Here is a 24,619-nt window from a genome sequence, read left to right as displayed (position 1 = left end):
TCCTACTAGGCCGTTTTTCTTTGAGAGCATCACACAGTCCCATAATCTCAATGCCTCAAGTGTTACATCAGTATTTCCTTATTTAATTTTGTCACACAATCTGCACTGGCACTGAAAGCTGATGCACAAATGATGATTCGCCATACCTGGTTATAGATGCTTGCAAATCCAACACTTGCTTCTTCTCTAGATTTAATGATGGGGCACACTGTTCTTCCTTATAGTGTGGTGTTCCTTTCATATGGGGGCTTCCTCTTTAAAACAAAAGCAAACCCAGAACATGGAAATCAAAAACTATAGCAAAGTGTGCCACATTACAATACTGTAAATTTCATATTTAAGGGGGGAAACATGGTGGTAGGACCTAGGGATTTTGAAAGTCTCCCTCTATCTTAAGTAGGATACTTTAAATAGAGACTATTTGCACTAAAGTGAATCACTGCTCTATGTAGAAACAATCAAATAAAGAAAACAGCCAAAAATGATAGTTGTCACAGCAATCTAAACTAAGTTCTGTTGTGTACAAGAACTGAAGGCTCTGTGATCCTGTGGGTACAATGATCAGGAATGTAGAAATATAGTTCTAGGTCTAATGGGGGTTGGTTAAGCATAGACCAATGGTACCAAATAGTATGGGAAACAGCCTTACTAGAAAAATTAACCAATAAGCTGAAACTGACACGGGGACAAATAGAAGAAGATGGCTTCACCCCGGTATGGTTCCCTTTTATCACATACATAGCCCAACAAGACAATGACAAAAACCCACCAACAGCATACAAATCAATATGGCTAACCTGATCCAAAACACCCACCCACCCCACTCACACACAAAACAAAGACAACCATACCCTAGGCCAACCCCAACATCTCTCACCGCCTAAGGAACACAAGCGAACAGCAGAGAACCTCCACAAGCGATACTAACAAAAAACCCCACATATATTAAGTAAAATATAAACATCGTCACCCAACCCCCCCATCTCTCCCCCCACCATCTACCTCTTTTCCTCTTTCTTCCCAATGTCTCAACAAATGAAACCGATTTGTAAAAATGTTACGAGAGACACTGCATACTGGTATATCTTTGTAAATCAAGAAAATATTTAATAAATAAATAAAATAATGGGGGTTGGTGGAAGAGAGGAAGTCTCAAACCTCTCCAAAGCAGCCTTCCAGAGTCTCATGTAAATAAGAAAGGAATGCCCACTGCGATCATTAGCGGAATACTGTACAGAAGCCCATCTCACTATCAATTATCAAAAGACAAAAATAATGTCTTTCGCCAAATGCCCTAAGAACCATACATGGAGCATAAGCGGCCAGAAAATCGAACAGGTCCACTGCCTAAAATATCTAGGCGTCGTCTTTCACGATAAAGGGCTAAAGAAAGCCCACCTAATACAGTCAGTAACAGCAGCCCACAAATCCTCTACAGCTATTCTAAGCTTTCTTAGAACAAAGGGGGGACAGTATTAACATCCCGCCACCTAATCTGATGACAGCCGAAAGAGTGCAGTCCAAATTCCTTAGAGCGGCCTTACAAATGCCCCCGTGTGTGTCAAACGCGGCCATACAATTAGAAACAGGCCTGATCTCTGTGGAGGCCAGAGTGTGGATGCAGGCTTGTAATCTATGGCTGAAACTTAACATGAATCCTCAGGGCCTACTTCTGTTGCTAGTGAAAGATAACTATCAATCCCTCTGGAGCAAGACCATAGTGAATAAGATGCTGAGTATAGGCCTCAATCCATCCAGCCTTATGTCACGTGATCTTGATACAGCAAAGACCCTTATTAAACAGAGGATTATAGATATAGAAAGACAGAAGGATTTAAGTAAAGTACCTCACTTTCTAATTGAGGAGGAAAGGAGATACTTGGCCCGCCCAGCCAGATATTTATTCCACCTGGAAATACCCTCTCATAGAAGAGCATTCACTTTGGCCCGTAACCGCATAATGCCTTCAACAGTTCTCCAGGGGAAGTACAAACGGATCCCTTGATGTGAGAGATGCTGCCTGTGCGGATCAGGAGAAGTGGAATCTATTGGCCATATACTTCTGCGATGCTGCTTCTATGAGGAGGTGCAAGGCGAGCTTATCCACACCATACTGGCAGAGCTACCTGGACGCTCGGATAATTTCTATATAGAGTGGCTTCTTTCCGACGCTAACCCTAATGTGTCAGCGAAGGTAGCCAAATTCTGTGCTAGAGCCATAAAAATTCGGTCCAATCTAATTAGCAGTGTCCAAATATCCTCAGAACATCTTCAGGACTAGCTAAAGAGGATCCAGTGATATTAACTGCTGCAGTTTACCTCCCTAAGTAGTAATACTCCTTTTAATTAGTTTTATTTTAACCAATTGTTAAAACTTATGCTTATTGTCTATTTTTAGATATTCTTGTTTTCTTTTATTGTTTTTATGTATCGCATATTTATGTGTGCTGGTCAAGAACCGTAATAATCAATCAATCAATCAATCAATCAAAGGAATGCCCACAAAAAAGTAAACTTGAAATTTGCCAGCCTCCCTCTCTCACCCCCAACTCCCAAAGCAAAGCTCAGTTTGCTTAAAAAACACTCCCATACACACCCTTTATCTTCTTTCAGCTCTCCTCTTCTGAAATAAGGCCTAATCCACCCCTCTCTGAAAATGTGCCTCTTTAACAGAGGAGCAAAGCACTGCTGGCTTAAACACAAGCTGCTTTGGAGGGGAAGAGTGATCTGAAAAATCAGCTGCCTGGGGCAGAAGGACCAAGGCTGCTCTGCAGCTTATGCAAATAGTACCATAGGGGAGTCAGATTCGCTCTTTAGTACATCAAAAGGTCTCCTGGGGAGTCTCAGAGGCTCAATAGATGATAACCGCTTTTCAACTTTTGTGCTCCCTCAGTCAGGGACCTTGCCCTGCCTCTCCCTAGCAAACCTTGCAACAGGAAATCTCCACTGGGTTAAAAAGGGGTGCTCTGAGTTGCAAAAGGCGATGAGCGAACAGTTAATTTTTGGTCCACAACATCTGAGGCTACCCTGGTCCCAGAGTTCTCTGGAATATAATCAAGCTAAGGAGGATATTTCTGGAATGGAGAACCAGTGCCCCCCCGCAACCGATATTGTTGGACTAGGTCTCCCATCAGGACGGCAGACTTTCTAGAGGAATCCCAATTCAAAGAGGGATTAGACAAGGATGTTTGCTCCTTTTTTATTCAACATCTATGTTAATTCTCTGATCACATGCTGTCATGAAATTGATACCCACCCGCCCTAGTTTTCTAGTGGTAGAAAAGTACCAGTTCTAATGTATGCGGATGACGCTGTTCTTCTCTCTCAAACTAATGCTGGTTTGAAACGTGCCTTAGGGAAGTTTAGTGACCAATGCAACACCAAATTGTTAACAATTAATTTTGCCAAAACTAAAATTGTACGTTTCGACTGTTCCTTTAAGAAAGACAATCAGAGTATAAATGGAAACGCCATAGAACAAACTAAGATCTTCCAATATTTAGGCATAACCTCCTACAATGCCAAATTGTCAACACACTTGACCGCATCAGCTACTTCAGCAGGAGGAAGTGCAAATGCCATCCTTAGATAATTCAGAAGGAAAGGCACCGGCTTCCTTCCTATGGCCCTAAAAGTCTTTCACGCAAAATCTTTAGCCCAGCTCCTGTTTGGCTCTCAAATCGGACCTTCTGCCAATCTTAAGACCCTTGAAACAGTACTATAAAAATTTTTAAGATCACTATTCGGTACCCCAAAGAGCACACCTAATGCAGTATTAAGGCAAGAGGCAGGACTTCCCAGAGTGGAATTAAAAGTCTGGGAGCAAGCAATATCCCTCTGGTTGAAAATCTATTGCGGTTCGAGGACCCGCCCCCCGCAAGAAATGAAGGCACAGTGACACGTGGTATTAACGTTAATGGGTAGAATAAGGCCACAACTTTATTGGTTAAAGCAAGTGAGAGGTATTGGCTTAGGCATTGGACTCCCTAGCAAGCGTGACTCCACCCCGCTCGGCGGGGGGTCATATCAGGTTAACACCCCAAGGGCGGAGCCTGTTGATGCAAATACAACTGAAAGCTCCCCCTGGTGCCACCGGGGTCGTGCCATGGCCCTAGCCACCCGCAGGGCGTAGGACGGGATCCACGACCGCCGGATCCCTTAAGGGGATACCCCTATACGAGGAGGGTTGGATGATGGCCACAACCAGTCCTCAAACACACCAGACAACTCCATATTCCAATGCCTACCGCCAAATACCGAAGAAGTTGTGACGAATTGCTACGAGGTAGGCGAAAAAACCAAGAGGCCGGTGCCAATTAGCCAATTGGAGAAAAAACTCCTACCCGGACCCTTTGGGCCACCAAAGGCGACCCAAAGGCGACCAACCGAAGTCCATAGCAAGGTCAAAATGTACCTGACTAAGGGACGACCTAAAGGGCGGGTGGGTGGGAGATCCGATGTGGTGCAAGGGGCGAGAAGGGGCGATCTGGAGCCTGCCGCGCTATTTTAAAGACCTCTTAGCCCCGCCCCCCCAGCTGGCCCTATTGGCCAGCCCTAAGCGCGGCAGGTAAAGGCGGAACAGGGGGCGGACCCCGCCCCCTGCTTGCTGCGTAGAGCGGGTCCCGCCCGCAAATTCCCCCTCCAAAGGGAATGTTACCTCATTTCCTGGCCGCATTTCCCTATCCACCCTGGCTTATGCAAATAACTAACAAGATCAAACAAATTGGCCTAAATCCTGAAGATCTTTTTAATGGAACTCTGAACAAGGCAAAAACAATTATTACTCAGAGACTTTACGATGTCGAATTACAACAAGAAGATGCCTTACTCCCGGAGAATTATAGATGTCTAAAATTGTGGCCTAATTTTACAGCTGCCCCTTACTTATCTAACATCACTAACGAAGCTTATAGATGGGCCTTCTCTAGAGCCCGCTTTGAGGCAATGCCCTCAGCGGTGCTGTACGGCAAATTTATGCAGGTACCAATTCATGAACACCTTTGCCCTTGCATGTCTAACAAGGTAGAATCTGTCACTCATATTCTTTTATTTTGTGAATTTTATAGTGAAGAACGATCTCGACTTATTTTACCCCTTTTATCAAAATTTACACCCTTACAATATTATTTGGAATCCCCCCCCCCCGAAATCTTACGAAAATTCCTTCTGGAAGATTCCTCAAGCCCAGTGTCATATGACGTGGCCAAATTCTGCACTTTAGCTATTAAGAAACGTAAATCCCTTCTATTGAATGACACATTGCAAATTCCTTTTGTGTAGTTGTTCTATTTCTGGTGGTGTTATTGCTGATTTTATTTTGTTTAGAATTATGATATTCTGTATTGCTGGCCTTTGCTGTAATAAAAATTGAACTTGACTAAGGTCTCCTCAACAAATTTGCCTGTGTGACCTCATCTAAAAGAAGAACTAGACAAGCTTGGTTTAACGAGTTTGGTGCATAGCAGAATAATAATAAAAAATACGCAGTCCATGTTAGTTAAGGTAGTCATACGCTTTTCAGCTCACAGCATCATCACAAATTCTTGCCCAATATGAACTTATCATAGAGTTTCATTTTAACAGTGACAATGTAAGACAGAGCCAACACTGCAAAATACTTAGATATCTACACATGGGAAAGGAATGGTCACTGGAAGATGTTTTTAGGATGTCGTGAAGATCTAGATGATGGAAAGGCAGCATATAAAACTGTCAAAGAGCTTCCAAACTGCATAGCTGCTCCTTCAGGGGGAAGTGCAACCCCATCAAGGGTAGGCAATTGACCGATTTCTCAGACACGGGAACCACTCATCCACAGTGCCTCCATCTTGTCAAGATTCAAGAGCAGCTTATTTTCCCTCATCCATCCCACCACCGAATCCAGGCATTGGTTCCAGGGCCCACACAGCCCTTCTGATTCACTTATTATGGAGAAATAGAGCTGTGTCATCAATATACCTATGCATGTTGCCCCAAATCTCTTAATGTCCATATAGATATTAAATAGCCCTGGGGACAGAATAGTGCCCTGCGGAACCTCAGAGCACAACCACAAGGGGGATGGAAAGGACTATCCCAGTGCTACTCTTCGGATTTGGTCCCATAGGTAGAACCAGAAACACTGTAACACAGTGCCCCCAAATTCCTAATCTATGGAAGTAGATCAGGAGGTTACCATGGGCAATGATATCGAAAGCCACAGAGAGAATGAGAAGCACTAGAAAAGCCTCTTGTCCCATTCTCTAAAGGTCAACTAAGGCAGACTCAATCCCATGGCCATGCCTAAACCCCTCTTAATCTCTGGTGTCCAATCATTACAATCTTTCTAGGGGACAAGAGCTCCTAGGAGGACAGGGGAAGTGGAAACCTCAGGTGCTTCTGGAATCATTAGGCTTGGATCAAGAGGAATCAGAATGCAACCAAGGAAAAGCAGTGGTCCAAAATTCTTTCCTGCCCTGTTCTTCCCCCACTCCAGCCTCAGAACCCATTCCACTCTGTTCTTCTCCTCCCCACAAATCCAATTCATTAATCTGCCTTCCCAGATAAAATTCATTCTTCCTCAAAAGAAAACTGCACAACATTACACTTGAAGTCTTAAATGCCTGAAATGACCAGCCATATTAGGCATTGCTCTCTAGCAGTTGCCTGAAAGCTGCTTTATTTCCTGTACAATCTTACTAGGAGGGAAGTGGACCAGAATTCAGCCCCAGGCAGTGGCAGTTCTTGAATATTCAGGCCAGGAAGCAGGATCTCTCAATTTCCATTCTCCCTCCTTTGGCAGCTACAACTGTGAGAGAAGCATATGGCATATGCAAGCAAGGTGCTCACAAACATGTGAAGTGCTTAAGTGTGCCATAAAGCCTTGCGAGCCTGTTTCAATATATTGATTGCTTTGACCTTTAATCTATGAACTATGCTGTGACAGAAAGCGGAAGGAATGTTTCATCTGTGTTGCCACATCAGCAATGGCTGCACTTCTGTCCAAATTAGACATCTAAAAGAGGGCATCAGGAAGGTCGAGGGGAGAGGAAGTCATGAGGAAAGTACTGTGTTTATACCGAATAAGAGACCCATACCGTGCAACATCTCAGTATGTTCACAGTTTTATTTCATTTACGTATTTAACAGTTAGTTTCTAAGTTCTTAACATCAACTTAACTGAAGTATAACCAGTATAAATGTGTCCCTATTGAATTTTCCTGAATAAAATTATGAATTTACACGTGGCATACTCAAAAATTTTTTGCCTAACATTAATTTCTAGTGCTATTTTTATTTGGCTTCTTTTATATTTTAATCAGCTTTCCATCACCACATTAAAACTGAGCAGTGCTCTTTATGCTCACACTGAACATGGGCTTAAGGCCAACACTGACAATCTTCCAAGTTCCACTCTGAAATGGAAGAAAGGCTATGCAGTTGGAGCAGAGCCACTTGGCTTCTTTCAAATATCAACTACTATTCATTTTTCAGTTTTACTCCAATGCAGAATACTCTAGCTGAGGAAGTCAACAACCCCCCCCCCAAAAAAACCCTTAATGTCAATTCTATAATTGCCAGCAAGAACACTCTAGGAAACCAGTTTCTACATAGGACCTTTATAAACAATCAACCAAAACACTATGGTAAATAGGTCACTTTATGTAATTCTTAAAAAATAATGTTACAACGAGAAAGTCTGAAGCGATTTATAGCAATATACAATGTAAAAAAGTGAAGCATATTGGAAGACTTACTTGGGATAAACTGGCTCATAAAGATACTTGTCTCTTGCCAATGATAGATGAAAAAACATGATGTATCCATTTTCTGTCTGAAAGAGGTAAGATATAAAAATCAAAGAAGCACACATGTAAAAGTTCTCACAGGAACTTCGAGCTATTTCAATACACTGTGTGTATGATATGTTTTATGGTTTTTCATGTCTTTAACATCTTTATTTCATTTTTGTTTGCCACCCTAGGAGGATGGGATAAAAATCTTATAAATAATAATAGTGATTTAAAGAGAAGCCCATGGCTGAGACCCGACAGAAGCTCTGATTTCCCATTCCCTTCCTCCCCACAGCAGTCCCAAATATGCCTCTTCCAGGGATTGGGGACCCTTCTGAATGGAAATGCCTGTGGTGCGGGGGGGGGGGCTATCCAAAGGGACAATGCCCATATAAGTACTTCAATAAATCTCATGAAGTGACGTTAAAAAGAAATGAAAATACATTTTCTTATGACCAAGACACATTTGCTAAGGATCTGAAGTCAACCCTAGGTCCAGAGCAGCTTCTTAGCTAGCGATCAGGATGCAAGGAAAAAAGTTCATCTTAGCTACCGCTGCAATTTCAGTCATTTAATACTGTACTGGCCGGGGATGTTTCTCAAAGCGGCAAGGCTGAAGGAGAAAAATGGAAGGTTTCAAATTTCTTTCCAGGCATGGTTTCCTGTTTTTCAATTAAGGATACAGGAGGAGAAGGAGGCCATACACTTGTTAGCCTATTTCTTTAGCTGTCCCACCTAGTCACATTTCTTCAGTTTTAGAAGCAAAACTAGTAAAAATCCAAGAGAAATATATTTCTTGAAATGCAAAGTGCGTACAAGATGAAAGTTAACACTATCTATTCCTAACTTGCCTTTACTGCTCTGTCATCTTTAAACAATTTACACACACTAGCAGCAGTATCTTATGCCATGAGAAAGAGCAGAAAGAACACTATGTAGAACTCCCATTCTAGCATTAACTTTCCTGAATTCCATCCTCAATCTTAGTCGATGATGTAAAGAAGGTTCATTTCTGTTCACACGCCCTTCAAAAACAAAATATAGCTATATTTTGCTACGCAATCACAATTCAATAATGCTCCACAACTCAAGGATACTGGGTGGTTTTAGAGTTGCCACCAGTCACTGTGGAATTTGAGTCAAACAGCTAACTTTCACAACTGGTAAAATTCACAAAGCTTTCATGTAAACGTGTTCCATCCAAGTGAACTGAATATACTCACTTCATTCACCTGTATGAAACAAGGAGAAGAGCTTAAAACTGACAGAACCAAGAGTGGAGGCCATGCTTGCATTCTGTCACAGGTCCTTCAGACAACAGAGTCTGTCACCTCAAGTCCCCCCAATTTCAATCCCCTTTCTGAGCCAGCTCCAAGCAACATTTAGCACTAGCTTGAAGTTTCCGGGGGGGGGGGGGCACCAGCTAATTCAAACAATACCCCTCCAAAACTTTTGTTAGTCCAACTGGCAAATAAGCTTTTCTTATCAGCTGCCATTTATTTATGCTTTTGTAACCTCAAGATTTAAAAACTGCAATATGCTGTCACATGTGGCACAGCACTAAAAACTGTTCAAAAGCTTCCATTCTTGGTAGAGGTAGATCACTGATCACGTATTATTTATTCAGCATGTGACCTGGCTCTGTCTTGTCTTTCAAGCACAATGGAAAAGAGCTAGTTTTAATGTATTTAAGACAAATAGGCTGACCACTGCATAGTTTAACAACCCATTATCATGTTCCACTACACAGTTCATGCCTTATGCATAAGATCACAACTCTGTACTCTCTGAATAGAGCTTGGGTTGCATGCATTAACTAATTTGCCTAGCCATGGTAAATGAACAGCATAACATCTAAGTGCAGCCAGTCTGTGCTTTTATAAGAACAGTAACCATAGGCCAAATAGCAATAGACAAAACTGTTCACTCAAGTGTCAGTTTTGACAATCAAAAGGTTTAAAACATCTGGCCCAAAGGTATTATAACTGATCATGTTATCAAACAATATTGATACCAACATGTTCAAGTTTGCAGTTTGGTTTGGTGCTGCTAATATCCCTTTATGGTACATGCAGAGTGAATGTTTAAAGATATCATTGTTTACTATGTTTCAGTGTCTATTTAGTTATCACAAGGATTTCAAATTGTAAGTGGTTTCTGAAGGATATTCATTACCACTTGTTGCCAGCAATTTATTCAAAACCATTATTGAAACAGTACTTATTTACTAAAGGCCAACTTTGGTTCTAAATAAAGCCTGTGAAGAATCTGACAGTTCCAGGCTTAGATTTTTATTTTTACCCTTTCTAATAAGCATGAGATGTTGGTGCTTAATGTTACTTACAATGCTTAGGAGAACAACTTTCCAAAAGAAATTTACAGTCACAAAGCTAAAAACAGAACTTTGTGAACATGCAGAAGTTCACTGTCTTGTCACCAAAGAACAGAGGGACAATTACACAAAGTAAAAAAGTGAACAATGTAAGAATGTCTGCCTTTTTTAGACATTCACTTTAGATGTCAGTACTGCAAGCACAAGGCCTATGTGAAAATAGTTATTTATAAACTAGTTGGGGCAGGAAATCCTTGAAGAATTGAACATTCTTGTTTAGACCAGTACATACTTGAACAAATTGAAAACATCAATGGTATGTATGAAGCTTTTGCATATTTAAAACATCCATCTTCAGTCAATTCTTCCAAATGATACCGTGGTATATGTTATTTTGTTTAGGCCTGTCATAAGGCTAACTTTGCTGTAAAAATGAACCTGTTAGAAGGGAAACCTAACCCCCTTGGTGTTTCAGAACTGAGCACAGGAACCAAGCATTTCTGGTGGCAGCAGCTAGATGCAGTGCATTAGCAAACACAAGCTACAAAAGAAAGTGAAGTATTTAGCAATTCAGAAATGGGTAAACATGGATTTCCTAAAACATTGCTCTGCAACTTCTAAGTTCTAGACAGAAACCATGAAAATCTTTAACCAACATCATTCGGAAGTGGGTGGTTGTGAATTTGAATTTTTCATATAAATAAGTAGGTGTGGTGTAGGGCTGTATGATGAATCCGGCATGTCTACTCACAAGCAAGCCCTACGGAATTCAATGAGGCTTACTCCCAGGAAAGTAGAAGTAAGTTTAGTTGAACTCAGTGCAGCTTATGCATGCACAGATTCCACTTAAGACCTCTGAGTGGGGAAGCAGATGCAACTTGACTCTAAATCACTTAAACTACTCTTAAATTAATTGAAAATGTATTAAATATATTATAGGCAAGTTTATTTTAGAAGACTTTTAGAAGACATCTGAAGGCAGCCCTGTTTAGGGAAGCTTTTAATGTTTAATAGATTATTGTATTCTAATATTCTGTTGTAAGCCGCCCAGAGTGGCTGGGAAAACCCAGCCAGATGGGCGGGGTATTTATTTATTATTAAATATTTTTTTATTAAATCTACTACTTCCTTACATTTTAAGGCCCTCCACCTCATCAAGGCCCTCAGCTGCTGTGGGGAAGCATGGCACACCCTCCGCTGCCGTGGGGAGGTGCGGTGGGACCCTCCACTGTCATGGGGAGGTATGGTAGGACCCTCCGCCACCCCGGGAGGCCCAGCAAGGCTCTCTCCTACTGTGGGGAAGTGCGGTGCACCCTCTGCCGCTGCGGGGAGTCCCAGCAAGGCCCTCCACTACTGCAAAAATATATTGAGATATTGTGATATTTAGCTACCGTAGTGATATATCATGATGTTGAAAACCAGATATCGCTCAGTCCTACTTATGGAAGACCCACTGAAATCAATCAGACTTAAGTTTATCATATATAATTTAAATCACAACAAAATCAATGGGGCAAATCCAAGTATAACCATGGCAGTTTATTTTACCAATATCAGGGCACTGAAGGGCAGATTCAATCAGAGTTAGCAACACCAGGTTCACCCTAGCTGACGGAAGGCTTGGCTGAAGATAGCATGAACTGTCACACTTCTACCAGCATTGTTTCCTGGTAATAGTAAAAGGACACATAATTACAGTAGATAATTATAGTAATTTAAAAACTCAAACAACCCTTAAGAAGACAATAAAGGCTGCTGAATCAGGCCAATGGCCCATCTCAAGATGCTTAATCTCAGGGTGTGGGTTCGAGCCCCATGTTGGGCAAAATACACCATAGGTTGGACTAGATGACCCTCATGGTCCCTTCCAGCTCTACAATTCTATGATTCTTCTTCAGCATACTATTCTCACAGTGGCCAACCATGTCTGTGGGGAAATTTGCAAGCAGAACATGAGCACAGCAGCACCCAACCCACCTGTGATTCCTAGCAACTGGTATTCAGAGGCATTCTGCCTCTGACAATGGAGGTAGAACACAGCCATTGTGGCTTGTAGCCTTGCACTCCATGAATCTGTCTAATCCTCTTTTAAAGTCAGTCAAGTTGGCAGCTATCACTGCCTCTTGTGGAAGTGAATTCCATGGTCTAACTAGAAGAATATAAGAAAAACTTCTCTCCAGCCACTTTCTCCATGCCATGTATACAGACTTGTATAATGGCATTGAATTATCAGCAGCTTTATTTCCAATTTCTTTCCTAATAATACCTAGCATGGAATTCCCCTTTTTCAGAGCTGCTGCATCCTGGGTCAGCAGCTTCACCGAGCTATCCACTACAACCCCCAAGGTCTTGTTCCTGGTCAGTCACTGTCAATTCAGACATTCATTTTTAATACATGAATAGGAAATGGGTAATGTGAATAAATCTGCTTGACCTGTTTCCACTTAGCAATATTATGTCAACACATATAAATTGTACGTTACCGTAATGCAAAAGCATATAGTATTCGCTGTGAATAAAGGATAATACTAGCATTCATTTGGATATAATTTCTCTTTTTAAAGCATGCTGGACTCCTTTGGACATTAAACCATTATCACCATATCATAAAAACCTCCCCAACAGCTCCTTTACTCACCGAAACAGCTATCATGGTGCTGTCAGGCCTCCACTCTGCTTGGTCATAGGGTCCAAATTGCAATACTGCTTTTGACGATTCTTTGTAGCTTACGATTAACACACTGGGCTGTGGAGGAAAAGAGATCCAGTTAAATTCTCCTACATTTCAAAGCTAACTTTTAAAACAAAACCAAGCTTATTGGATATTTTTACAGATACAATTCTCTAAAATAGCTATAGGAAGTCTCTGGGAGACAGAAACATTCTTTAACTGATTCACTTTTTAAAAAAATGTTTAGCGAGCTACTTTTCAGCAAAGTATTAAGGATTGAGGCCGGGAAAAGATTTCAACTTTTCAAAGACTTCAAAATTTAGGATTAATGCTTCTTTGGATGGAGGAAGGTACCATTTGCCTTGAAGGAGGTGGAACCAGAGCTGTTAAATAACTATTGTCCAGTGGCAAATATCTCCTTTCTGGACAAGGTGCTTGAGAAGATGGTGGTGGTCCAGCTTCAGGGATGCTTGACAGAAGCTGGTTACTTGGACAGATTCAAGTGTGGCTTCAGATCTGGTTATGGCACTGAAATTGCCTTGGTTTCTCTGGTTGATGACATTTATCAGAAGAGAGATAGGGGGAGGGCAACCCTTCTTGTTCTCTTTGATCTCGCAGTGGCTCTTGATACTGTTGACAACAATATCCTTCTGAGGCATCTCAGGGAGGTAGTGGTTGGGGCACTGTACTACCTCCAGGATCGTTTCCAGAAAGCAGTCATGGGAAGCTACTGTTCAACACCATGAGAGTTTTTCTGTGGTGTCCCACAGGTTTCCATCTTGCTCCCCTTGCTATTTAACATCTATATGAAGCTCCTAGGATCAGTCACCAAGAGATTTCGAGTGAAGCATCAATACGCAGATGACGCTCAGCTTTGTCTCTCTGTTCCATCTTAAGTGTTGTGTTTTAATACTGTTAACTCCCCTGTGACCTTAGGGTGAAGGGCATGTAATAGATAAATCATAATTCTGTATTTGTGCTTGGAGCAGACTTCGCCTTCCTCTCTTCCCCTCTTAGCCCCCCACAAGCATCCCAAATCTGTCAGGGTGTGTATGTGAGAGAGTGGGAAGGAGAGAAAGGGGAAGTCTGCCTGCCCAATATTTGGATTTTACTCTTAATGTAGACAGGTAACAGTTTGAGCTGCCCTCCAAAAATAGTTTGAGGGTGTCGTAGGTTATGTACCAGGCTCATATTGTTAGGCAGCCTTGTGAATAAATAATACATATTCCAACGTCATGCTTTTCTTTCTCTACTGATGTTTGAATCAAGATGAAGAGCATCATGACAAGAACTTGATACCAAAGCATTCAAGAAATATATGGATTAGTGTCTTTTTCAAATTGTTAAAGTAATACCCCTTTCAAACCCAACTGAACAAATTTCTACCTTCTCCATTACAGTCCTCTAAACTAAAACCTAGCAAATTTTAATATCCTACAAGCACAGACATGCCACCTAAGAGGTGAAAAGAGAAATGAAAAGAGAAGCTACTGCTGGCAAACATTAATTCTGCTCTAAAACCTGGTGCTCATTTGCATGTAGGTAACACTTGCATGATAAAGTTTCCTTCAAATGCACACTTATGTTGCAATATCTGAGATTCATCAAAGTCTGGAGAATTGTAGCTTTTGATCCTCACATAGCTGTGCATAGTGCAATTCACAACAACAAAAAACAAGTAAAAGAAAACTCACAGCTATTCTTCAAACATATTTAAAATAACAGTATGAATCAAGGAGAAGGGAGTCATAATTTACATGCACTTCAAAGCTGAAATTAAGAGCATTTGAATGCCCTGATTATCAGGATAACTATTACTTGCACATTATTGCAGTTTCAATCTTGTTTATTATTTTCTACCACCCTCATAACCAGTGCTCCTCTGGAATTCTGGGAAACAAAAAAATCAGTGCAGTTTTGAAAGCCATTAAAGTAATCTGTGCAGTCTGGCATCATAATTCAATATGGTGTCCAATTGTATCCAAACAGACAAAAACCTGCTCCTTTATCCCAGAAGCCATCATGTAGAATTTGGTTACAATATCTTTAAAGATGTCCAAATGCATAGCAAACATATGAACAACTTTTCAAAATATATAGTGGGTTTATTATACTTATATGCTGCCTATAAGAAATTTCTTGAGGTAGCATACAATAAATAACATTTTCATTTTAAAAACTTACATAAAAATAATAAACATATATTGGACAACTGATAATAAATCAAATACAGCAGAAATCTTCAAACAGCACAGATTTTTTAATGTCAGAATTCCAAATAAGAGACCCTGTGGAACCCTCAATGCTATAAAAAGTCCTTAATCATCTCTAAAAAGCTGTTCTAAAAGTCAGAGAAAATAAAAAGGCCCCATTAGCACACTGTATTACTGTGGAGTTTAGAAGAATAAATTCAGGTTAATAATAATAATAATTTATTTATACACCGCCCATCTGGCTGAGTTTCCCCAGCCACTCACAATATCACCTAGCAGAAGCTCACCGCAACCTGCTCTGATGATAGAAGCAGAGGGAAAGGACAATAAGAAAACAGGGCTGCCACAACCATGAAAAGGACAGGAAATTTGCAATATTAACTTCCTGATTTGAGACCACTGCAGTCCCGTTTGTCTATTCCAGGGATGTCCAACCGGTCAACCTCGATCGACAGGTCGATCCCCGGGTGATAGTGGTTGATCTTGGTCGATTGCGGGCTCATTTTCCTCCGCGAGGAAAAAGCATCCGCGTGCAGGCCATCGTGACCTTGGCCGCCGGTGCCCTGGTATGCCCCGGTGTTCTGGAAGCCCCTTCTGGCAGGGTGCGCCAAATTCACTCCAGCAGGAGGCTTCGCGGATCCCCAGCCGTGCGGGTCTACCCATGCGATCGGGCGGTGGTAGAGTGCTCTTTGCGCCCGTTCTCTGCATTCCCACAATGGTCCAAACGGAGGGGAGCACGGAGCAGGAGCGTCACCGTGGACAAAGGCCCGCCTAAGCGCCGATTTAGATGCGAGGCGGGAGCAGCAGAGTGTTTATTGTTTCGTTAGCGATTTATGCTGTGCCCCCCGAAAAAGAGCAGAACTAAGCCCCCCCCCCAAGAAAAGCTCCACAACTTTGGGTTCCACCCCCCCCCAAATGGGTAGATCACTGCCGGTTTTTTATTCCAGGAGTAGATCGCAGTCTCTTGGGAGTTGGATGTCCCTGGTCTATTCTTTTCTTCACTGGAAGAGAAAGGAGCAGACCAGTTTGAACTCTTCCACTAATGAAGTAAAATGATAGGATGCAGGCAAGAATCATACATTTTTATGAGTATATGCATTTTTCTAGGGACTGCATCCCTGCTCACTCCATTGCTACCCCTCTCAGCCATTTCCCCACATTAACCACCCAGACTTTTTCCTATGCCACTCAGACCACTTTTCACTCTCCCAACCCCATTTTTGAAGCCACTTCTCCTTCCCCTCTTTTGTGTATCCCCCTCCCTTGCACATAAAGCACTCTGTGGTAACTTCCTGCAAATTCCTCCTCTCTCATGTTGCAACTACTAAGCACCCTTTACCCCTCCATCCCATTATGAAGCTACCATGGCCTCCTATTCTGCAGACTTTTCAATGCCCCTGGTTTCATCTTCAACCCTATTTCCATGCCCCCTACTCTCTCCTTTTAGCAACCTTTTTTGCACCTCCATTTTCACATTCACCCCGTTTTTCCTAGCCCCCTCCTTACTCTTCTCAACTCTGCACACAGATCACCCCCACTTCCATAGCTTCTCTCTATTCTGTAACCCCCTTTTGTATACATATCCAGTAATGATGTATGTATGTCGCAGTACCTTTAAGGCAAACAGAATCTTAAAAACAAGCCCATAAGGTAGCTTGTTCAGTTAAAGAAGGTTAATTTCAGTTGATGGATGCTGTACATCTACAGGTGTTTGCCTGCTGATGAAATACCTAGACTAAATTACTACATTGAACCTGGAACTTCATGTTAAAGACAGCACATATAGTACTGGGAGTGAAATACCATTGTGTGAAGGTACTTAGGAACATTTGAGGCCTCCACATCCTTTATCTCTCTCACTTGAGGAAACAGAAATAGAAGAAGTTTGAGTACAGTGAGGAGGGAGACAAGCTGAAAGGGTATAAATTGCTATTTTAAACCATGACAGAAGTTAAAGTGGGAAGGACACCAAGAGGAAAATGGTGGCTTTAAACAACTGCAAACAAACAAGCCAGTTTTAACAGGGAAAAATAGCAGAGATGGGTACAACACATAAGACAACACCAAAAACCCAGCACAACATAACCTTTCCAAATTCCTTTCTTGCTGAACTCAAACTGTCATTTCTCCCTCTGTGTCACTTTGCCTCACCGAAACATCTGCCATTGTTTAAAACAGCCACTTTCCCCTCTTAGTATCCCTCAATCCCTGTGCACATACAGACTCTCACAGCAGAGCATCATTATACAGTAATTGTCTACTTTGGAAATTATGAGCCTGCTTGTCCCCCCAAACTTGGGGATTAAATGTATACACTGCATGTGAATGGAAGTCAGATTCAATTGTCATAACTACTGTAACAGATATTGACAGACCACTGAAAGAAACATTTTGCAACATAATAGTAAGCTTGTTTACCCATTAGTAAATCCTACTGCTTTCAACAGGGCTTATTCTCAGGTTAATTGTGTACAGTACTGTACCCTAACCTACTTAAAGTCATCTAAGCTGCTGTCCATCACTACATGATGTGGCAGTGAATTCCAGCTAATTACACAGGAATGAAGGAGCACTTCTTCTTGTCCATCCTTAACCTACCATTAACTAACTTCACTGAGTTACCCCAAGTTCTATTATTTGTGCCAGGAAGAGAAACTCTCTCCCCATGCTGTAATTTCAATAATCCCTCATGAGGCCCCAGAGCTATTTTTAATTAAACTAAAAAGCCTCAATGGTTATCTAATCATCTTCATTTTTACTGCCCCTTTCTGCCACTTTTCCAGATCTACAATATCCTTTTTTTTTAATGGAGCAGTGAGAACAATAAAGCTTTGCAGTTATGTTCCAAGTAAATAATACTATCAAAAATTATTGGCATTAGGACTTTGGTCATAAACGTGTTAAAGGTTTTGAAATATGACAACATCACACAGAGAGAAAGACTGAAGCCAACCTACTTGAAGTCATCACAGGTGACAAAGGGACACTGTAAAATATTGCATCATAGGTATTTGGCACCAGCTGAACTAGAAGCTAAGCAATTCACTAGCATCTGAAACTTGCTTTCCTTTATTGCCATTTTTAAAATTGATAAAAGATGCTTTGACCAACTTCAAGCAACAGATTTGAATTTGATTTTAGTATCCTATCAATGTCTAGAGGGAAAAAACACTTTTCACTGCAGCCTTTTACAATTTCAACTCTAAAGCATTTTGCTAAAGCATGAACACCGTATGGCAGAGACAGAAAACCTGTGACCATCCAAATTGTTCAGTTATAACTTCCATCATCCATGACCACTGGACCACCTTAAGTCTGATCAGAGCTGATCAGAGTTGCAGTTAGTTCCAGTTCCCTGCCATATGGAGAAGCAGGTAGGTAACTATTGTCAGCAGAACTTTCATTGCCAAGTTGTGCTTGAAAGGTGCAGACTCACTGTGTAAAATTCAAAGAAAATATGTTTTTCCAGATCTAATGAATGGTACTTTACTCTTCCTGAATAGGAACCTGTGTTAAAAACCTAACATTCAGACTTAAGGTGTATGACCAAAATTGGTCTTTGTGGATTTTCACACTGTATATGTGTAGAAATCATGAAAGACCAATGATCATTTGGGGTAAGAATGTAGGTATAAAAAGGTAAAGGGACCCCTGACATTAGGTCCACTCGTGACCGACTCTGGGGTTGCGGCGCTCATCTCGCTCTATTGGCCAAGGCCAATATACAGCTTCCAGATCATGTGGCTAGCATGACAAAGCCGCTTCTGGCGAACCAGAGCGGTGCACGGAAACGCTGTTTACCTTCCCGCTGGAGCGGTACCTATGTATTTACTTGCACTTTGGCGTGCTTTCAAACTGCTAGGTTGGCAGGAGCAAAGACCAAGCAACAGGAGCTCACCCCGTCGCGAGGATTCGAACCACCGACCTTCTGATTGGCGGTTCGAAGCCCTAGGCTCTGTGGTTTAACCCACAGTGCCACCCGCGTCCCAACAGAATGTAGGTATAGGTTGCACTTAATGTTATCCACTGTTTCTTTTAAATGTTTAGTGGACATATTATTGGAAATATTAATTTATATGTACAGTACCTGAATCATTGCTATAGTACAGCAGAAGATAGAATTGAAAACAGATCAGATGTGCCAACATTTTAAACTGAAATGAGTATTTGAAAAGATAGGGACTTTAGCATCAGTAACTATTTAACCTACAGGAGAACCAGACAATCAAAACTGTGGGGCACTGTCCCTATAAGTAAGCATCATTCAAACCCAACTTTCTCGTATTTTCATAGCTATTTATGTAAGTAACAAGCCCCTGGAAACCAGTCAATCTGAAGGCTGCAGGCAAGAAGGCGAGGAGAACGATTGGGAAGCATCCCTCAGTCCAGTATACCTGAAGGAGCGTCTCCACCCCCATCGTTCTGCCCGGACACTGAGGTCCAGCACCGAGGGCCTTCTGGCGGTTCCCTCACTGTGAGAAGCACAGCTACAGGGAACCAGGCAGAGGGCCTTCTCGGTAGTGGCACCCGCCCTGCGGAACGCCCTCCCATCAGATGTCAAAGAGAATAACAACTACCAGACTTTTAGAAGACATCTGAAGGCAGCCCTGTTTAGGGGAGCTTTAAATGTTTAGTAGATTATTGTATTTCAATCTGTTGGATGCTGCACAGAGTGGCTGGGGAGGCCCAGCCAGATGGGCGGGGTATAAATAATATATTATTATTATTATTATTATTATTATTATTAGAGGACCCTGCCCTGATTGTTCAAAAGACCGCACAACACAATGATACTACGTATTCGCCGTAAGTTTTGCTGGCATTCCTTTTACTAAGGCAAGTTAACATGAAACAACTGTGAAGTAAGCCAATCATTTCCAAATTTGCTGTCAAAGAACAGAGGCTCTAACCGAAGTCGCACATTAAAAACCTGACTGTGTAGGGATTTTAAAAGCCAGGCTTTTAAGCTTAGGGTCAAACCCATTAAAACAACAGCCGTCTGATCTCATTGAACCCGGTCAAACCAGTGTTCAAAATTTGCCAGGCACATTTTGCACCTAGCTATTGACCACTTGCGACTACCGGTAAGTGAGGATGATGCCTGACATCACCATCTGGAGGTGCACGCTTGGGGATTCTAGGATCTGGACTGTTTCCACACACTAATACCCCATCCTGTAGAAGTCTATCAGTTATATTTCATATGGACCCTCCCTGTGGAACGCCCTCCTATCCCATATCCAGGAGAAAAAGAACTACACAACTTTTAAAAGATACCTGAAGGCAGCCCTGGATCGGGAAGTTTTACAATGGGGCGGACGCAGTGTCACCAGCGGTGGGGGGAGGGCAGCATTGGAGCTGCATGGGAGTTGGTAGGTGGTCCCGGGCATTTCCTAAAAAGAGCTTGACCACTTTGAAGCATCTCTCATAATAAACAAACAAACAAACAAACAAACAAACAAATTTTTTTAAAAAATTATTTATACCCCCACCCATCTGTGTGGGTTTCCCCAGCCACTCTGGGCAGCTCCCAACAGAATATTAAAAAACACGATAAAACATCAAACATCAAAAACTTCCCTAAACAAGGCTGCCTTCAGATATCTTCCAAAAGTCAGACAGTTGTTTATCTTATTTAAACCTCCAACCCCAGCGCCGGCGGGGGTTGCTACGCCGCTGCATTTTATTATGTTTTTATATTCTGCTGGAAGCCGCCCAGATAATAATAATAATAATAATAGTAATAATAACAATAATAGGGTCTCCTCCTACTCACCCTGTTGTACCAGATGCCGAGCTGGGAGCGGGACAAGACGGCGAACAGAGTCCGCTGCGGGTCCGCCTGGATGCGGAGCGGGGGCTCCCTCGCCTCGGCGGGGCACAGCAGCCTCTTCGGCCACCCGCTCAGGAAATACATGGCTGGCGAGGCACTAGCAGGCCGGAGCCAGGAGCCTTTCCCTCATGGGCCTCTGCCCCGCGCGGCCTGCGGAAGATCCGCGGAGGAGGAGCCGCGCATAATCCCCGCCTGAGGGGCGCTCGGAAGAGGCTGAGGGGGGCAGCTCGGAAGAAGGGGCTCCTTCCTCTCCGCTGGGCCGGGTCGCGGGGAAAAGGCCGTTACAGCTCAGGACGGAGCCCTCGCGGCGTCGCCTCAGCCTCCCCCCGGGAGCCGTCGCTAGCTCTCCCCGCCGAGGCTCCCTCCGCCGCCGGCGCCGCCGCCATCTCTTCCCCTCAGCCGCGTCAAGCGTCTGGTCGCCGGAATATGCCGGCGGGTGGGAGGGAGGGAGGGAGGGAGGAGGCGAGCGCGCACGCGCACAAGCGTCGGCGGCCCTCCGTCGGAACGACTCGGCAGCCCTACTGGGGATAGGAGGGCGGGCGGGACGCCGCGGGTGGGGTGGGGGAAAGCGGAGACACACTAAAGGCGCCGCTATTGGTTCAGGCGCCGGGGAAGGGGAGGAGCCGGAAGTGGCGTTGGAGGAGGAGTCGCCGCGAGGCGGCCATAGAGAGAGAGAGAGCGCCGCTCGAAGGCTGGGGCTGGAACGCGCGCGCCCCCTGGCTTCCTGTTCTGAGCGGTGGAGGAAACGCGACGTGTCTATGTCCTATTTAATAATAATAATAATAATTAAACATTAAATAACTTCCCTATACAGAGCTGCCTTCAGATATCTTATGAATGTTATATACAGTAGTTACTTATTTCCTTGGCTCGGGGGTTGCAGAACTCCATACCCTCCAACATTTCTTTGATGGAAATAGGAAAAGCGAGGCATTCCGGAATAAAATCAGAAACCGGGATGGCTTCTGTGAATCCGGGACTGTCCCTGGAAAATAGGGACACTTGGAGGGTCTGTTTTATTAGGAATACAAAAATTAATATCTTTCCCTATTTTTTTGCCCAAATTAAGACTTTGATCTAAATGCAATAGAAACACGAAGAGAAAGGAATAAATAGAGAAGTAAAGAAAAATAGAGAAGAGGTTAAAAGAAAGAGAGAAATGAAATTCAGAAGGTAAAGGACTTCCGATTCTTCGTCTGTCCGCTGTATATTGTCTGCTATGTATATTCATTTCATCCACTCCAGTATAACACCCAACAAAACCACTTTCTGTAAATAAATAGGTTCTTCCTTTTCTGAGCTCTGATTGATCTCTGTTGTTGCAGAGGTGCTTAGGTACGGACGGGCTGTGTGCTGCAGGTTCATGTGAAAAAGCTGAATACTGTACATGCAATTTTGAAACGCCTCGCTAAGTCTTGATACTGCAGAAGTTTCTGTAGCGTTGAATTGGGCACCTGCAGATTCCTTTTTTCCAATCAGTTTAGTTAAAGGTTTTCAATTTAAAAATAAATAAATAAATACAAAGAGAAAACGAGCAATAAAAGGGAAAAGAAAGAAGAAAGGAAATATTGTGTGTGTGTATCCCCTTCTATCACCACTCTGTCTTAATCTTCAATTCACATACAGAGATGTGAGTCCTCGCAGCTCCCACCTGGGATAGCTTCCACCTTTCTCAACCTTTCCCCCTGAGAAAAACCACTCTAAGCTGTCTCCCACACAGGTTTCTTCCTCTTCTGTCCCTCTTCTCTCTGTATGTATCTTCTGTTATCCCAAATATAAATCTTCACAATTGAAAACCTGCGTGTGATTGATACTAATACAGAACTGGAGACCAGTGGATTCCAAACATGTATACTCAGAACTCTGTAAACACTTCCCCCTCCCAAACAAACCATTGACGTCATTTTCTTGAGTGAAATCAGTTACATTCTCGATTGAGAACTAGAAATGAAATTGAAACACTAGTAGGTGCTTAAGAGCAGCTGTAGCCCTGTTGTTTGCTTTCAGCTTGAGGAACATTTTTTAAAACTCCCTTGCAGTCTGAAGTCCATCTCACACTTGACCTCTGATCTCCTTTAATGGAAATATGATTGCTCATTTATTAGTTAATTGGTTCTATAAAGAAAATTCTTAACGACTAGTCAAATGCAGGCACCCGCAGAAGCATAATAGGTTTGACAATATCTGCATCTAAAGACATTTTTTCATGTTAGGAATTAAACTTTTGTGGGTTCATGTGTTTTGTATTATGCTTATGTAAACCCAGTGTTTGATAAACACAATTAATGTGTTCACATCAATTCAAACAGAAATGAAAAGAAAAAGCAATCCATACCTTTCTTTAAAATAACCAACAAAGATTAGTAGTAGAGCAAGAGGAAAGGCATATATATACTAACCAGTTCAACTGGTGCATTTACATCAAAACAGCCCAAGGCATAAATATTTACAAAATAAACAGCATTATCAAGTGCCTAAAGCTAGTTTCCAATGCTTGTCAATACAAATTTCCCATTTATTGAAGTTATAAAATGTGGCCACTGTTCTGCCTCTTGCAAAAAGCTTACGAAGAAGGAAATCCCCCCAATGCTACATTTGGTAAAACTGAAAGAGCTTGGATTGCCAAACCAGTCACTAAAGCGAGTGTTGGCAAATTAGACATGGACAGGTTGCAAAAACGCTAGGCCTCCATTGTATTAGCATTCGGAAAGCCTTGTCGTTGTCAAAGCCAAGTTCAGAAAAACACAGTTTATGGAAACAAACATGGTTTTCACATCATACTTTCTATTTTAAATACAGTGGTACCTCGGTTTATGAACACAATTGGTTCCGGAAGTCTGTTCATAAACTGAAGCGTTCATAAACCGAAGTGAACTTTCCCATTGAAAGTAATGGAAAGTGGATTAATCTGTTCCAGATGGTCCACGGAGTACTTAAACTGAAGTGTTCATAAACTGAAGCGAACTTTCCCATTGAAAGTAATGGAAAGTGAATTAATCCGTTCCAGATGGGTCCGCGGCATTCATAAACTGAAAATTCGTAAACCGAGGTGTTCATAAACCGAGGTTCCACTGTACGAGATACCACACACTGAAGACTGGAAGTCAATGGCTATCACTTCTGAACCCTGATATTGGTTGCGGTTTCTGAAGAAGACTGGCAAATGAGCAGAAAACTTGACTGCCTGTTTAGAAACACGCAAAACAGAAGGACTTGGGAGTTGAGAAAATGAGCTTTTGTCACATTCCACAAATTTGCACGCTTGGCTGAAAAATATTGTACACAAAAGTAAATGAGCACCCGGCCATTGCAGTTAGTGGGACAGTATCCATTTGGCAAATTCATTCAACAAATTCATTTGCGTCCTCAGAAACAGAAAACTTGTCATAGCAGACTTTTTCTCTTCTGCATCTGCCCCGAGGTTTTGCCACTTAATTTTTTTCACAGGCAAATGCATCTTTATTACTAAGAGTAAATACCGCAACATCATTGCAAACCTTTTCTGTTATGCAGTCTATATTTTTCTTCAGGTACTGTGGCGTGTAGAATATTAGATTGATGCATAAATCTATCTAGAGTCATTGTCAAACAGTATGTCCTAGAGCAGTGTTTCTCAACCTTTTTTGGGCCACGGCACACTTGTTCCATGAAAAAAATCACGAGGCACACCACCATTAAAAAAGTTAAAAAATTTAACTCTGTGCCGCCCTATATTGACTATAATTATGACTGTAAGAAACACTTGCCAATTGCTGTGTTGGTTGCAATCTCCTGTAATAAGGCTTCACAAGCCGTCCG

General features: G+C 42.3%; 1 protein-coding gene across 2 annotated transcripts in view; it reads right to left on the bottom strand.

The window, feature by feature from the left end:
• The window catches only part of RIC1 (RIC1 homolog, RAB6A GEF complex partner 1), a 51,829-nt gene extending 30,564 nt beyond the window's left edge, over window positions 1-21,265 (bottom strand). For both annotated transcript variants that reach the window (XM_035140482.2, XM_060268849.1), the window contains exons 1-4: window positions 20,765-21,265; window positions 12,743-12,850; window positions 7,737-7,813; window positions 147-254 (exon numbers count right to left, since the gene is read on the bottom strand). In XM_035140482.2, the coding sequence (XP_034996373.1) occupies window positions 147-254; window positions 7,737-7,813; window positions 12,743-12,850; window positions 20,765-20,905 (434 nt within the window). In that variant the 5' untranslated portion in view covers window positions 20,906-21,265. The remainder of the gene's footprint in view (window positions 1-146; window positions 255-7,736; window positions 7,814-12,742; window positions 12,851-20,764) is intronic.
• Window positions 21,266-24,619: the final 3,354 nt, after the last annotated feature.

This window comes from Zootoca vivipara, chromosome 16, assembly GCF_963506605.1.
Source record: "Zootoca vivipara chromosome 16, rZooViv1.1, whole genome shotgun sequence".
Classification (NCBI taxonomy): Eukaryota; Metazoa; Chordata; class Lepidosauria; order Squamata; family Lacertidae; genus Zootoca; species Zootoca vivipara.
Note: the sequence above shows the minus strand (reverse complement) of the source record. Positions and strands in the feature narration are given on the sequence as shown.